Here is a 15965-nt window from a genome sequence, read left to right on the forward strand (position 1 = left end):
AGCATACTGACACATATTTCTTCTCGAATCAAACAAATTTAACATAGAACTTATATACTTTCTGTAAATAAACATGGTGATGGAGTAGCGCAATTCGTACAGTAGGTACCACGTCGAGTTTCGAAAATTTGACATTTAGAATGTACTGCCAAAATAATCTCTACGACGCTCGTCAGAGGCGCTGATCAGATTTTCATACAAAATTTCTCAATGACAGGCCGGTTGTCGATAGTCGATAGTAGTAGAGAATCGAGCTACAGAACTATGCCTCGATTCTCTACTACTATCGACTACCGACAACCGAACTGTCACCGAGAAATTTTGTATGAAAATCTGATCAGCGCCTCTGACGGGTGTCGTAGGAAACATTTTGCCAGTACGTTCTAAATGTCAAAATTCGATAGCTAGTCGGTTGTCGGTAGTCGATAGTGGTAGAGAATCGAGGTACTATTCGTATGTTAATCTATATTTTGTTTTGAACAGTTACAACTTGATATTCCTGGCTGTGACGTACGTGGTGCCTATGTCGGTGATGGTGTGGGCGTATGCAAGGATGAGCGCCGCTCTCAGAGGCCGCGCGATCGGCGAGTGCACGCATCACCAGATGCAAGTCGTCAGAGCTAAGAGAAAGGTTTGAATATAATTATTACAATAAATATCTTTGTCTATATCCTAATAATTATTAAAAATCGGACTTAAGTAATTTATACTCTATAGTTGTAATTTGTATTAATTGATTAGAGTCTAATTTTAAACATGTTCATTAGAAATTTTAACTAGAAAGTTGATATTAGCTCTTATCTTAGTAAAAGCATTTTTAAATCCACTATATACAAGAAAGTTCTTTAACTTCTTTCCGGAAGCGTAACAAGAACATTTTGCATAAATCCTAATTTATGTTTTTATAAGTTCAAGTCATAAACAATGAGGTAAAATTACAATAATATTCCTGTTAAGCCGCGTACAATAGCATAATTCATGGAATATTGAAAGAAAGCATCATCTAAAGTTTGGATGTCTAAAAAAATGTAAAACATCATACAACCTTAGTCTGATGGTCTCAAATTGTTGAATCAATTTAACGTTATCATTTCTGTGGTAATCAAAATTCCTACCACGTACGTGCAAGTGAGTTGTGTACTTTACGTACCACAAAGAGCCGTGGTGATCGACTCCTGTAAGTCGTTTAGTGTGTTCTAGTCTATTACTCACTTGCTCGGAAACCGGGATTTTCCAACGCTCCCATTTTTCCAAACCCGTAATTGCTAAAGGTGTTTTCAAAATGAAAACTGAATTCTTGGAAAAAGTACCGCAATACTGGCGACAAGGATATATTTTAGCGTTGGTTAATTTAGCTTTCCAGGATTTAGGAGCCCTAAAGGGTAGAAAAAATATTTACGGAGTAACATCAAACACTGAGTTCTTTGTAATGAGTTTTATAAATATTTACGACAATTAGGCAATTTGTTCATGAATAATGGGACTGTGGAGTGTTCTAAGGCGGTTTATCAAATAAATACCATATAAATTCAAATGAAAAGTTATATTAGTCTCATTCATTCGTCGGAAAATCTTTTATGGTAGAACCGAGCTTAACAACAGTTGAGCCTCGGTTGAACTATTTAAGCCGAGATCCACGAAAAATCCCTTTAAACCAGTAGACATTTCTAAGTAAGCGTTTTAGTTCTTTTTGTACTAGCATGCATAAGTTATACCACTACATAAATTAGAATAATTATATTAATTCAGATTACGAATGAGAATCTCCATTTTATATGGAAATATGTGAAAAAGCGATTAGCTCCGAATCTTTATTCTTTATTCTAACTTATGAAATACCTCAAGTTTCCTCAATCTTATACTGTAAAAAAATGGGTACAACCTCGTAGCATTGTTAAATCAATATCTTTAAGACATTTTACGAGCGAAAGAACGAAAATTTATTCAAGGGGTGTCTATTAATCTTCAACAGAATATTTTTCAGGGTTCTCTTATCATTTCCTGTCCATTAAATAATTTTGAACGACGTCACATCTGCTGGTCATGGCACATTTAAATTGATTTATTTTTACGAAAACCTTAACTTACGCGTTTTGTAGTATCTAATGTGAAAACATTGTAAAATACTTATCATTATATTGCAAACACCACTAACGAAACTTTAAATTTTCCCCGCGATTAAGAAAAGCTGTGCATCTTAGTATTAATTGAACTTAAAAACAATCTACTATTAAAATTAACCACACATTAAAATTTTGCTTGCGGTTTAGTTAAACTCACAAAATACTATATTAGTTAAGCTTTGATAAAGGTTTTAGCAATAACTTCTACTATTTTAATTGTTCAATATTTTTAATAACTTTTGTAATTATAATGGATTTCGGTGAAATATGTTTTAATACTTATAATTTTTAGTCGAAAAAGCAATATATTTTGAGCATAAACGATGATCAGAGGGCTTACAATTAATTAAAACTGTAAGCATGACTCTAAGAAACTCAAAGCTAAACAAATTAGCTTAAATAATCATTAAAATGAATTAACTTCTGCGGCCAAACAAAGAATCCAATAGAACCCCTTAATTTCAGAATCTCCGTAAGAATCTGATCTCTTAGACTTTGTGTACTCATCAGAATTTCAATTACTTGGGGCTGACGGCAAACATAATAACTGAGAGCCTTACCGTCCTGATGAACTACTCTCGTTTTATGTACTCGTAATTAATTTAAAGTGTTTTAAAACTTTTCGTTCTGGGACGTCTGAAGACTTAGTTTATTTACAAAATAATTAGCTAGATAGTAAGCATAGTTTAAGGTCTTCATAAAACTTAACTTAATGTTTGTAGTTGTAGATAGGTCTGCGCAGACAAAACACATTACAGTTGCAAAATAAAAAAACATATAAAAACAATGAATGCACTTCAGATAATACACTACTTATTCAATTGTGCGGTCCTTGCTCCAGATATGACAATAGGCGTCCCAGCATTGTTGATTATTATCAATTGCCTCTTACTAGTATAATGGAGCATCTACATACTCGAGATCATTCGTATGATCTACTGTAAGGGTCTTACTATACATATATTACGGTATGAAGTAACCTACTATCAGATACCGACTTTAATTTTAATTGTTCCATTTCATTTTAATATAACGAGCTGTAGCGCAATTCTGTATAGTCTGTACTGTCGAGTATTGAGAGTTTGACACTTGAAATGTACTGCCAAAATAGTTTCTACGACGTCCGCTAGAGGCGCTGATCAGACTTTCGTGTAAAATTTCTCGAGAGCTTGTTGGTTAGCGTTTGTTGATAGTAGTAAAAAACCGAGCTGCCGTAGCGCGATTCTTTTGTTGTAGCGCGAGTTTAGCGTCTCTACCAGACGTCGTAGAAACTATTTTTGCAGAACATTATAAATGCCATCTCTCGATACTCGATGGTTCTAACTGTAGAGAATCGCGGTACTGGTGACGTAAATAAAACGTCTGACTCCACCGTCGTTTAACATTTTGCGTAAACTTGCTCCGAATATATTCATTGTGATTAATGTTTAAACTTTCTCCAAAAGTCACAGTCACCTGTTCACGAGTATTGTGTTTCTCAATCGAGGCTTGAAATATTGTAAACGTAGCAGTATTCAAGTATATCTCAAGTTTTAATACCGCGAAGAATGTGTTAGATCTTGGCACATTTACAATTCATCTTCATACAATTTCACGTCACATATTGTATCGCTTTACATTCGAAACCACAAGAAGATTGCGACTAAGTGAATACACGAAAAAGGGATTAGATTAACTTTATTTTTGCCCCAGTCACCTTCACCCTTGATGGTAAATTTCGCGATTCTCTTATTTATTTCAAATACTCGTTGATTTTTGTTTGGTCTATTTCGTTGATAAAACAAAGGTAACCGAAAATTTCCACAATAACCTAATATGTTTATTCTACCTCCAGTATGGACGATAAATGTTGTTGTTTAGAATCTCACATTAAATATTTGGCCAGTCGCCAACGCCAAGTTGTGTTCCATGTTTTTATTAACATCATCTAGGAATTTCAAATATGGACTGTAAAATGTTTTGTGCTTACAGCCATGAATATGAAGTGTCAGGCACTTTATGGTTGTGAAATAAAATTTAAAAATAAAATAAATTACTTTGTTGCGTATTTGCTGTTTTGCCAAGACAATGTAGGATTACGTAAACGAATGCAAGAGACGGCGACGGCATATATATTGCGTCGCGAAGGCAGATTGCAAATCTTTGCAACCGTCTCCAACAGGTTAGTCTATTTTAGGGAGACCGCAGACTGGCTACTTTTAGCATCGGCGATCGGTAATTTATTCGCGTTTCGTGAGCTAGATGCGACGCATTGCTACTCGTTGCTCCAGCAAATGCCGATTGCTGCGTTTTCTGCAGCTATAATACACTACCAGGGAATGACGAGATTGCCGCGGTCGACCGAACGCGGGCGGTCACCAAAACACGAGGTTGCATCGCTGCAATCGCTGATCGTCGTTGCTAAATGTAACTGGTCTGCGGTGTCCCATTACGACGTGGAGCAGCCGTTGCTGTCAACCGCTGTCGTATGCGGTCTGTCGCCGGCAGCAGAATGTTTGCATTGTCAGAATAACCGCAGACCATCCGCATTTTTTATAAAGTAAAGTAACAAGGCTTTCTTTTAACACTAAGGTCTTGTGTTCATAAGCTTCGTAACAACTTTCAAGGTGATTCGTTATCTGTATTTAAAATGAATGCTTTGCTAACACTTCCAATTTGGTATACTAATATGTCATGGGAAATATTAATCGATGGTGAGACAGTAACGAATGGCGTCGCATAAGTCTCACTCAGCTAGCTATTTAAACTTCATTATGATTGATGGTTTTAATACACTTTTGGACGACTACGATAGTTGGTAATCCGGGATATGAATAATGTATTCCCTGGATCATATTGGTGTATTTTATTGGTAGTAAAATTTCATGATAGTCTTTATGAAGGGGTTTAGTATGCAGGAACTGTTAGACACTAAATAGTTCGTAAAAAGGCCGGCCTTGAATATAAACACGCGACGGTATAATCTAGGCTAGATCTTCCGTCGTCTTAGATAACGAAGATACAAAGGTTAACAAAATAAACACACAATGAAAAAACCTTTGGTCCTTGATTTAGGTACTCCTGCAAAAATTCTAACAAAAATGTAACATAGAAACTAATTCAATCGGAAGTTTAGGAGTCAAGTACTTTACGAATTGCGATATGAATTTCTGCCAACTAACGATATTTCATAACAATACACGAAAACCTATTTGAAGTTTTACTAGCATAGCTCATATGGAAAATTGATTGGCAGGTACTTGGTTCTGCTACAAACGTTTTGTTCAAATCCTTTTATCATATTTTGCACATTTGGAAAACAAAACCTTGAATATTTTGTATGTAGCTTTAGGCTTGATAGTTTGATCTCAGTCTGTATACGCGTAATTATAAAATAACAGTTACATAATAAACCTATTTCAGCCTGCTTTCATTACAAACTTTAATTTCCGGCACCAGTATTCTAATAAACACATTCATTCAAATTCTCGATAAAAGCTTCCTATATTTAGTTTACCTTTTATTTTTAGTTAATTGAAAACATCATACGTGCAACCTAATATTTGCATAAACAGTTTAGAACATGGGTCTTTTGAATATCAAACCTCTGAAAAGGTCCTCTCATTTCCTCTGCGGGTTGGGTATGGGTGGCACGGCAACTAATGAACGGAACTTGCGTCCTATTTCCGTTCGCTATTCATAGACGAACAAGCAAAACAAATAAAACCCCAACTGAACAGTGGAATAGATTTTGTCACGCGTTAAACGCACGCCAACACAGATTTTATAGAACGTTTTTATTTTGTTAGCAGTGAACCTCGTGTAACGGACACAGGTTGAAATTTTCATTGGCTATGAAACAAAAACAGTTATGAATAGGTACGCTTCTAAAATGGAATTGTTTTTATTTTACATAGCACGTTTCGCATAGCTAATAATGAGCCCTCGGAGTGATAAAACTCAATTAGCTTGTCATCATGCGATGGGTTAATAACGAGATTTTTTACCACACGTGCCTTTGTAATGCGCAATATCGCCAATGAAATTCCGATTCATTTTTACGTTGTTAACGAGAGTGACATGAAAATTTAACGACACGAAATAGGGAGAATATTTCAACATCGTTCCAGTTTTTAGTAAGAATTTAAGCTTTATTCTCGATCGAAGGTTAGTAGAAACCTCTTCAATTGAGATCGATACAGTCAGTGGTTTCTTTTAACTTTTGACGATACTTTGTTCTGCAGTTCCAAACCCGAACAAACACCCATATTTATTCGTTTCTTGGATAAAAATATACAATAAACCATTTTAAAAGTTGGAATCCACTGGATTTCCGAATGAAAAGCAAAAGCGTGCTATTCTCTCCGTGAATTTTCACCAAACAACTCGCCTGAACTGGATACCTACGTGATAGAACTTTGAGAATGTGGTGAGAAAGTACGAGATACTAAGATCCAATGGTAGTTGCACTATTGTTCATACTCCGGGGAGACGGAGATCGTTTCGCTGCCTTACTTAATGATGATCTAAAAATGCTCTACGGCGTGTTCGAAAGTCCACCAAAATTTCACTAGGAAATTACTTTAAAACGCTTTGAATTTAGCAATACGCGATTTTCTCAAAATGAATAGTCTATTTTATGAATATTAATTTCGGAACGTGCCCCGTCGTTGGTAGAATAATCAAATTGTAAACTCACCCTAATCCAACGAACATTGACGTTTATGTTGAAGGTTCGTTAATTTTAAATTAAACCGTCTATCGCTTCGTCATCTGCAGTTAACAATGATTTACCTTGAGATACCTGAAGTTCTTTATTATCTACATTTCAATAGAGATGTAATTCATTAAAAACTTAGTGCAGCCAATTAAAATATTAGTTTCGTAGTTCGTTTAACTAGAAATAAAATAAAAAAAAACTTTATAATTTTATATAGCGTTCACTTATTTTTAAAAGGGTTAGGCAAAAGTTTATTTGAAAGGCTTGGGGCAGTCATACTTTGCTAATGGATAGAATCATTGACATTGATGATATGTACATTATATGTACTATTTGCCGACGCTTTCTGAATTACTCACCAGACTTAACAAAAAAACTACAGAAATGGATCAACCGATGTTCTTATCCAGATAAATTTTATTTTACAACAACGTAAATTGATGACGCATATGCGATCCTACGTGCTATCCCAATTTAAAACCAATAATGTTGGTTTGAAGTAGGTATCAAAAACATCGAAATTGTTCCTGGAATATAGATATACTGTTCAAAACAAAACATACACAAGTGCATACATAAAATCACGCCTTCTGTGGTAAATAGAGGCCAGGAAAGAATGATTGTTACGAGTATACCTAATATTTTTAACTACATGTTTGGCGCAGCGGTTAACGTGGTCACCTCGCCGCATAAACCGTTGAGCCGCGTGTGGTGGGTTCAAATCCCAGTCGAGACGAATATTTGTGAGACGGGCACGAATCTGTACTGAGTCTGGTTATTAATTTATCCATATAAGTAAGTATTTAGAAGTATATAAATATGTTTATCAGTTGTTTATTTAGTACTTACAAGCTCTGCTTAGTTTATAATCAGACAACCGTGTGTAATGTATAATAGAATACGGGAATTAACGCGAACACGCATTTTACCTTAAAATGCCTAACGTGTGAGTCAGCCTGCGACCACGGCGAGTGCAACCTTAGGCAAACCGAAACGTTAGGCATTTTAAAGTATAATGCGTGTTCGCGTTAATTCCCGTATTCTATTATACATTAAACATGCAACGCGAGAGTTTTAAAGTCATAACCGTGTGTAAGTTGTCCAATGATATTATTTATTTTCCTAGGTGGTGCGGATGTTCGTCCTAGTGGTGATGGTGTTCGCTCTCTGCTGGTTGCCGTACCACGCGTACTTTGTGCTGTCATACCACTATCAGTCGCTGGCGTCGGCCTCCTTCGCCCAGCACATATATCTCTTCTTCTACTGGCTGGCGATGGCCAACTCCATGTTCAATCCATTAATTTATTATTGGATGAGTAATAAGTAAGTATTAGTTTATTTTGTAAGTTATAACTTAGTTACGCATACTTCGGCAGCTATCCCGCCGCACGCCGTCAAGCGGTCGTGAGGGCACACGTGGCGGTTTAGTGGGTATGCCCGCCCTTAAGGCGGGAGAGTCCCACATAACCCAGGGTGCAGGTGTATGATTAATGCATAAGCCCCGTAAAAAAATAAAATAAAAAGGCATACTTGATTGCATTAGAAGTCAATACAATTATAGAAATAACATTTCAAAATTACTACTTTGATCTTTTAGACAGATAAATGTTTAACAAATTATTATTACAGAAATGAGAATGAAGAAATAAAAGAGAGAATTAGGTGTGATTATTTTCTTAGAGCTACTCCAGCCTTCACTTTCTAGTTGGTCTCTAAGTGAATTTCGGCGAATTCAAATACGTCTCTATCCAAATTAAAAGATCAAAATTATTGTATAGTGTGTACCTTTTTGACGAACATCTATTAATTTACACCAGCTTATTTAATTAAACGGATTCTAATTAGCAGAATAGCTTCAAAACTTATTCATATTAAAAATACTTTTCAACTTTACGCCCACAGTCTTCCAGAAAGAATCGACATCGAAATTACCTTACGTAGGTACAGTGGCACTGAAACATAAAGTGTCACTGGCAATTACCTTTGTTTGACTGTTTAGCCAGTGACGCACTGATTGTTTCCCTTCGTGCGTCATTGGCTTCCAACGTCCTCCTATAAAATGTATCATGTGGCTCAAAGTTAATGTATGGACCGAAGTACCGAACCACAGGGTGGAAACAAAAGATAGGAAGTAAACTCGTTAATCATTATGGGATTACTGAACGATCTTCCGCGAATTTGTCAAGGCCACGAGCGTACATACTGTGGAATAAATTAACTTAATGCATGCAGACGACAGGCGAGTAACTCTGTCGTGAGTAATCTATGTTTTTCAGTTATATGTGACTATAATCACTCAACGGTATTTTTGGTAAATTCGAAAGTAAATAGGAGTTAGTTTGTTAAACTGTACAGTTGTCCGATTTACGCGATGTAACAATGTATTGATCCCATGTTTTTTTCTAACAACGAATATTCGATTCAACCCTCTTACAATATGGGAATCATACTAAAGTACGGTAGCCCCTTTATAAACAATTCGACTCTTGTACCACTAAAAGCTTTCAACAAACATTTTCCCTATAAAAACAGTTTACATTACGTTTTCCGGCTTTCTAATTTGTAGTTATCGTAAATTTTAGAGTTCCTCGGAAAAATATAAACGTGAAATAACCTATTGTCATGAAAATTGTATGTTAATTGAATCGTACTCGAGGCCATGGTACAGTAGTAGTAATATTACCAACTAGGTGTACAGGTAGGTATTATGTGTTTTCAAATTGCTTGGAATACGCACACACGCTAGTTTTCTATGCATGAACGGCTAACGGCACGATAAGGCCGCCGGAGATGGCGCTTTATTAAAATTCAGTAGTCTGGATGTAGGAATTTTATTAAGTCTACCTTGAAGTGACTTAGAGACGGGAGAAACTAAGCGTGTCTAATGGGAACAATTTCGGTCCTTACGTGACTTACTTTGGATATCGATTTTATTTTAAATGTTGAGAGAAATACTTTCTTAAAACTTTATATCTAGAAGGTAAGCTACCTTCTGTGATTAATGTATTTGCTTTACGCATTCCTTACTCAAGAGCCAAGAGAATAGTTGGCTGAAATTATTAAACCTGTGATTAATGTCTTTGCTATTTTGTTTTACTTTAGTTGCTTACTAATATTTTAGTTTATTTATACACCAACTCATTTCTATAATGCTTCAAAGTACGTCAAACATAAACAAGGGTTAGTGTTTAACCACAACACCCACGGGACACAATGTTTACTCTCAAACCGAGCTTAGAAATTCAAGACGCATGGTCACTCATTGACGCTGGCCTCTCGTTTTTGCCCCCATTACGTTTGAAAGGGTCACTACATGACAAATGCTTATAAGAGACCGGTTACACGATAAAACATTTGTGCGTGTATAATACTTATTGTGACGAAGGATAGAAAGGACGGCATTCTCATGTCGTAGCCATTTTTCCTTTGTTGTCATCTACAATTTGGTCCAATTGTTTCGGAATATCTGTTGAATGTTGCTTAATAAATTGCCGTTAGTTAGTAATTAATTACGTCAGTTTCGCGTTGTTTTGACTGATTTGTTTACGTTGAGGACGTGGGTGTTTTGAGGTTGGATGATCATTACGTGTATTATGTAAATTGACTTCGTTACTGATATTCTGTAGGTTTCGTTATTAGTTTAATTTAGTATCTAGTCTGGTCTCAATTTTGCGATTTAATATTCTACAATTTATTACTATCGTAACTAAATTCCACAGTCACTTCTACAAAGATTTTTTATTGTAGTTCAATTTGTAGTTTTCTGAAGCCAACTGTGCTGCTTATAGCTGTGGCTGATTTATATAATTTATCTTTATATCATTACCATAGCTAGAGTGACCTGTGCCAAAACATGAAGTCAATTTAAGTGCATATCCGCCTGATTATCGCGTAGTTTTGAATAAATCATGATACACACACAAAAAAGAGCTACATAAATAAGTGTGTGATTAACTAAAGTGAACATTCTCAAACAGTCAAACAACAATCCGACGAGAACTTATCTCATTAGTTTAACAATATTGTCTTTATTTGTCCACTACTTTGGTAGAAACCTAATACTTAGTTGTTTGTCTTAGTTTAGGCACGACTAAGTTTCGTCTAACACGAAATGGAATAAATAAACCTAAATATTGTTGCGTAGTTAAGTGTTTGTCTTGTCTAGTACTTAATAAGTCCTTGAGAAATTATTTATTTGTCACTTGTAGTATAATTGTTAAAGTTTGTGCATTTGTTTGACGCATGAATTTTTATAGGTTTCTTTGCTTTTGAAGATAAAAAACGAAAAAAAAATATAAGAAGTCACAAAGTGGATGGAATTTCAGTTTCAAATATTAAAAGTCAAAATAAAATATAATTTCCAAAATATTATATTTTTCTAATTAATATTTTGATACTGCATAAAACTCAACTCAATGTGTCAAGATAAGACTTTTGATAACTAACTGTTTCTTTGTTCTATTTATTAAATAAATATACAAGTCCATTACGTAAAACAAAAATAATGTAAACCTCTCTTTTAGTTGTTTCGGACCTAAAAAATATTCCTTGAAATTGCTGCCCTCCTCTCATTAGTTTTACTTGGAAATGCCAGCCTTTCGATATAGTAAATAGTAATTACCTTAATCCAGGCAGCCTTGATACTGACCAGTGGAAATCTAGATAAAAGGGAAACATCCAATTACAGAATAACCAGAATGTATTCAAGTAAATTTTTGGTTTCCAACTAAATGTAGTCAATTACATTGTTTCCTTTAACAACCTGTAGAAACGAATGTCTAAAATAATAATATAGTATGTGTATACCTTCTTTTCAGTAAAATATTGGCTTTTTATTTAATGCGATACCTACCTAATTGCCAAGTACTATCGAACCAACTGAATCATGACCCATTTTGCCGATAATTCGCTTGACACCGTCAAAACAGTAAGAATTTCGTCTCTATCGTCGAAGTTGCACTTAGGACATTTTAAACATGCATACGACTGTGTTATGATGTATTACGACTACAGACAACTTTAACCTTTGTTATTTCAGTACGTAGATACATTTTCGATAAATCACTCTTAATTTGAATCTAGAATGTAAATAGTCTAAACTCTTTTCACTGTGAAAAAAACCTATTTGTGTCAAATATCAAATAGCACGTCATTTAGAAATCTGTGAAACGATTAGGGTAACCACTCTAGTCATTGCCCATCATACAGTGATTGCCAATGTTAAGGAATAATACGTTTATTTTAATTTCTAAAGTTACCAGCTTAAATTAATTGCGATATATGTCACTTTCAGAATATTGGTAACATTTTAATTTATAGAACTCATGTCCGACGTTTGTGCGACAGGTGAGGTGGGTTTTGTCGAAAAGAAAAAGTAGGTAAGTTTGTTGCAATTGTTGTTAAGGATAAGACATTTGAATTAACAGTATTCGCTAGTATTTCTTGTTTTTAAGTGTTTTATATTGAATTAGTATAAAGTTATTGAAATAAATGACTGATGTTCTTTTAGAAAGAATATTTAAGTTGCGATATAATATAATAGAGTTTAAGTCAATGTTTTACTAAATAAAGATACTATTGACCAAAATTGTGTATCAATTCCTTAACCGGGTAATAACTATGCTGGTTACCCTATATTATTTTAATTTTTATAGTAACATTATTTCCTATAAGGGCCGAATAAACCATGTCCCGAGTGGGTATCGAACCCACTCCTGACGCGTCGCAGTCGTAACATCAACCCACTACGCCACGGAGCCTGTTGAAAACGGTAGCAAAGCATTATTGTATTGGCGCACAAAGATTTGTCGCAATAATGACAGATAACAAATTCATTACCAAGGAAACGTAGGTGCAAGCCAATTTCGACCTACGCGTATATAGACGTGTTTTAGAAAATGAGCACATGGTGGGTCATGATTCAGTTTGTTCGATAGTACATACATAATATTAACAATGCTAGCGGCGGCGGCGCGCTGCTTGGAGGTACGATCATAAGTCATAAGATTGTCCTTGACTGCAAAAATTGATCGCCTAAATTCATATTTTGTACAAATTTAGAAGTTACTCATAGAAAATACATGAAAGAATTTATTTTGAACTAAATGAATATCTGAAATTATTATTTCGAGCCGTCGCAGATGTGTTACAAGTGTAATATTTAAAGGCTCATAATTAATTACAGTTGCAATGAACAACAATTTCAGCTTTTCATATACAGATAACAATGTAATACCTCGTCTAAAATTTATGCCATCAAAAACATTCTGTAAAAACCTCAAGTCTCGCCGTAAAAAGTTGTGAGATCTATATAATACCAAGTCGATTAGTCTATTTAGTCTCTACTTAAAGGACCTTCTGTCTTAAGTTATTACGTATGTTATTATCATGCCAATTTAAAAAAAAATACCTTTAAAACAAATAGACCGACCTGGCCATCGCATGATTTGATTATTATAGTATGTATCACACTACACAGCACGACGAGAAGTTAATGCTCCTGAAATGTTAATGGCGAATTTGTGTTTTCTGCGTTGCGATGACCAAGTCGATCTATATGTTTTAAAGGTATTTTTTTTAAATTGGCATGATAATAACATACGTAATAACTTAAGACAGAAGGTCCTTTAAGTAGAGACTAAATAGACTAATCGACTTGGTATTATATAGATCTCACAACTTTTTACGGCGAGACTTGAGGTTTTTACAGAATGTTTTTGATGGCATCTCACTTCTTTTTGTAGAGCGAACTTAAGTGCAATTTGTATGGCAAGACGATTTTTTTCATAATTCAACATATTTTTCTACGGGAATGTGGTTCAGTTTCATGGGATAAACACCCTTACCCACCCTATACCCCCTTCCGTTATGCCTCATATAGTAGGTACCTATTTACACCTATTTATTTTATTTTCTAGAGTAATAATAATTCATTAACTGCAAATGTAACCTTGTAATCTTATACATTTATATGGGATTACAAAGTTATTGTTGCAGTTGGTGTATTTAGAAAACTGGACCGAAATTAGAAAATATTAAATTTTTCCCATGATTAAGACACTAAACCCTATTTGTATTCTAAATTTTAAGCTTCTAAGTCTGCTAGAAGTACCTTAGACTTTTGATGATCGGTGAGTCAGTGAGTCAGTGAGTCAGTGAATCAGTGAATCAGTGAGTGACAAAATTCATAAACTTTAACAAGTTGTCATTCTTAAACTACTGGTTCAAATCGACTGAAATTTTAAATATACCGTGTTTATACAATGACTGATTAGTTGCTGAAAATCCAGGCTTCTTGTTTTATCCACAACGAAATTATAGGGGTGTCAAAAATAGCCCGAATTGCTCCGAGAAAAGGATGGTACGGCCGTGCAGCTTTTTTTTTGCTCGACTTGCGGGGGCACTTCCGTGCCCCCAGATTGAAGAAAAAACGTATGATGGAGTATATGAAATTGTACCCATGAGAAAAGTAAAAATAAATGTCTGTATCTCAGACAATTTTCTTTTTCGTAAAATTATTCTTGCAAAAACTTTTCTTGCTTTATTATTATACTGATAACATTATTAGAATTTATACAAAGTTTAAAAGTTTAATCTAGTAAAATTTATTGGCAATAATTTCCAATAAGGCCGTATCAAAATTGAAAATAGCAAAGAATACTTGTAAAAATGCGGCCAGTTTGTTGTGCACCTTTCTGATCGACGGCGATGCGAAAGATTTTTACGACATCTCGTAGAATTATTTAATTTTAATTGTTTAATTGAAGATAACTATTTTTTTTACTTCTAGATATAGTTAGAGTCAAAGTCAAATATGTTTTATTTCGTAAACTGTTAACGACTTATTGAAATCGTCATAGTATTTTAAATCTACCGCTTCGGAAAGCTGTTACTCGTGAGAAGAAACGGCAAGAAACTCACAGATTTCTCTTTTTAATTTTCAATATTATAACCGTGTTTACAAAATAAATAACTATGCCGTGTAAAGAATTAACTAAAAATATACATACATTTTAGTTACGTAAGAATGATAGGGAATGTATAAACGATATTATATGATGTTTGGACAGTACTATATGTTCATTTTCAATAGCGACCGTACTCAAAGAGCGCGTTAAAAGAACTTGTAATGACGTACAAACACTTAAAGGTACATATTGATTCAGGAAGCCAAACGATAGTTAGCAAACAAACGTAAGTGATGTTTGAAAAGCGGAAGACAAGTTCGCCCATACTCGACAGATGAAACAAACTTTTCCAATATTATTCCATTTCTTACCAACAACCGTAGACAATTTGATCATTTATGTCAAAACTTCCACAATAACAACAATGTGAAGCAGATTTATGACTTTCAATGCATGTGTTGTTATTTTAAAATATAAGTCTTAACAAAGACTCCTACGAATGCCACTTCCATTGATTTATATGCTTTGTTATATTTTAGAAAGTTATACCATTTGATGCATATGTACCTGCATACATAAATGAAAAGCCAAAATTCTTGACTACTGAATAATTGAAAAAAAAAGTCACGTTATGCTAAATTTGCGCTTAAAATACCGCACAGGGATATAATGTTTTAGAAGAAAATCAATTTCCTAAACCGTAAATTATATAGAGTTAATAAAAATAAAGTCCTGACCGTTGAAAAATAAACTCAACTGTCTTCGCTGAAGGTTTGCTAAGTGTTTTTAAAAGTTGGATGTCGTGCCGCTACCACAACTTATTAAAGAAATAAGTTGTGAACCAACTATTTACTCTGTGGGGATGGATGAATTGATAAAAGAGTATTATATTACGATTTATGAAAACCTAGTACTACTAAGGCTTACTAATTAAGTTTGACATTAACCGATGCCGGTTAATGCCAACCGAGGCAAACCGAGTATTTTGTGTAGATGAACCCGATCGGCACAAGCCGAACAAGTGAGTCAAGTCGGTTTTGTTGTTCGATAATATGGAATATTAATATATTTTAATATAATACAGCGTTTTTAAACACAGAGCAATAATTATTACTATAATTCGTCAACCATCTTTTGATGTTATTTTAATTACTTTTTCGTATTATTAATCATTTTCGTATATTCTAAAAACATTTTGAAAGGTCCTTTATCAATCAAGATAGCATTTCAATAGAT

General features: G+C 34.4%; 1 protein-coding gene across 1 annotated transcript in view; it reads left to right on the plus strand.

Annotated features, from left to right (window-relative positions):
- Positions 1 to 15965, plus strand: part of LOC142976732 (tachykinin-like peptides receptor 86C) — an 84129-nt gene that overhangs the window by 55633 nt on the left and 12531 nt on the right. Inside the window, exons 6-7 of the mRNA XM_076120258.1 lie at positions 484 to 631; positions 7949 to 8145. Of these exons, the coding sequence (XP_075976373.1) occupies positions 484 to 631; positions 7949 to 8145 (345 nt within the window). The remainder of the gene's footprint in view (positions 1 to 483; positions 632 to 7948; positions 8146 to 15965) is intronic.

The sequence above is a fragment of the Anticarsia gemmatalis genome, chromosome 11, assembly GCF_050436995.1.
Source record: "Anticarsia gemmatalis isolate Benzon Research Colony breed Stoneville strain chromosome 11, ilAntGemm2 primary, whole genome shotgun sequence".
NCBI classification, from domain to species: Eukaryota; Metazoa; Arthropoda; class Insecta; order Lepidoptera; family Erebidae; genus Anticarsia; species Anticarsia gemmatalis.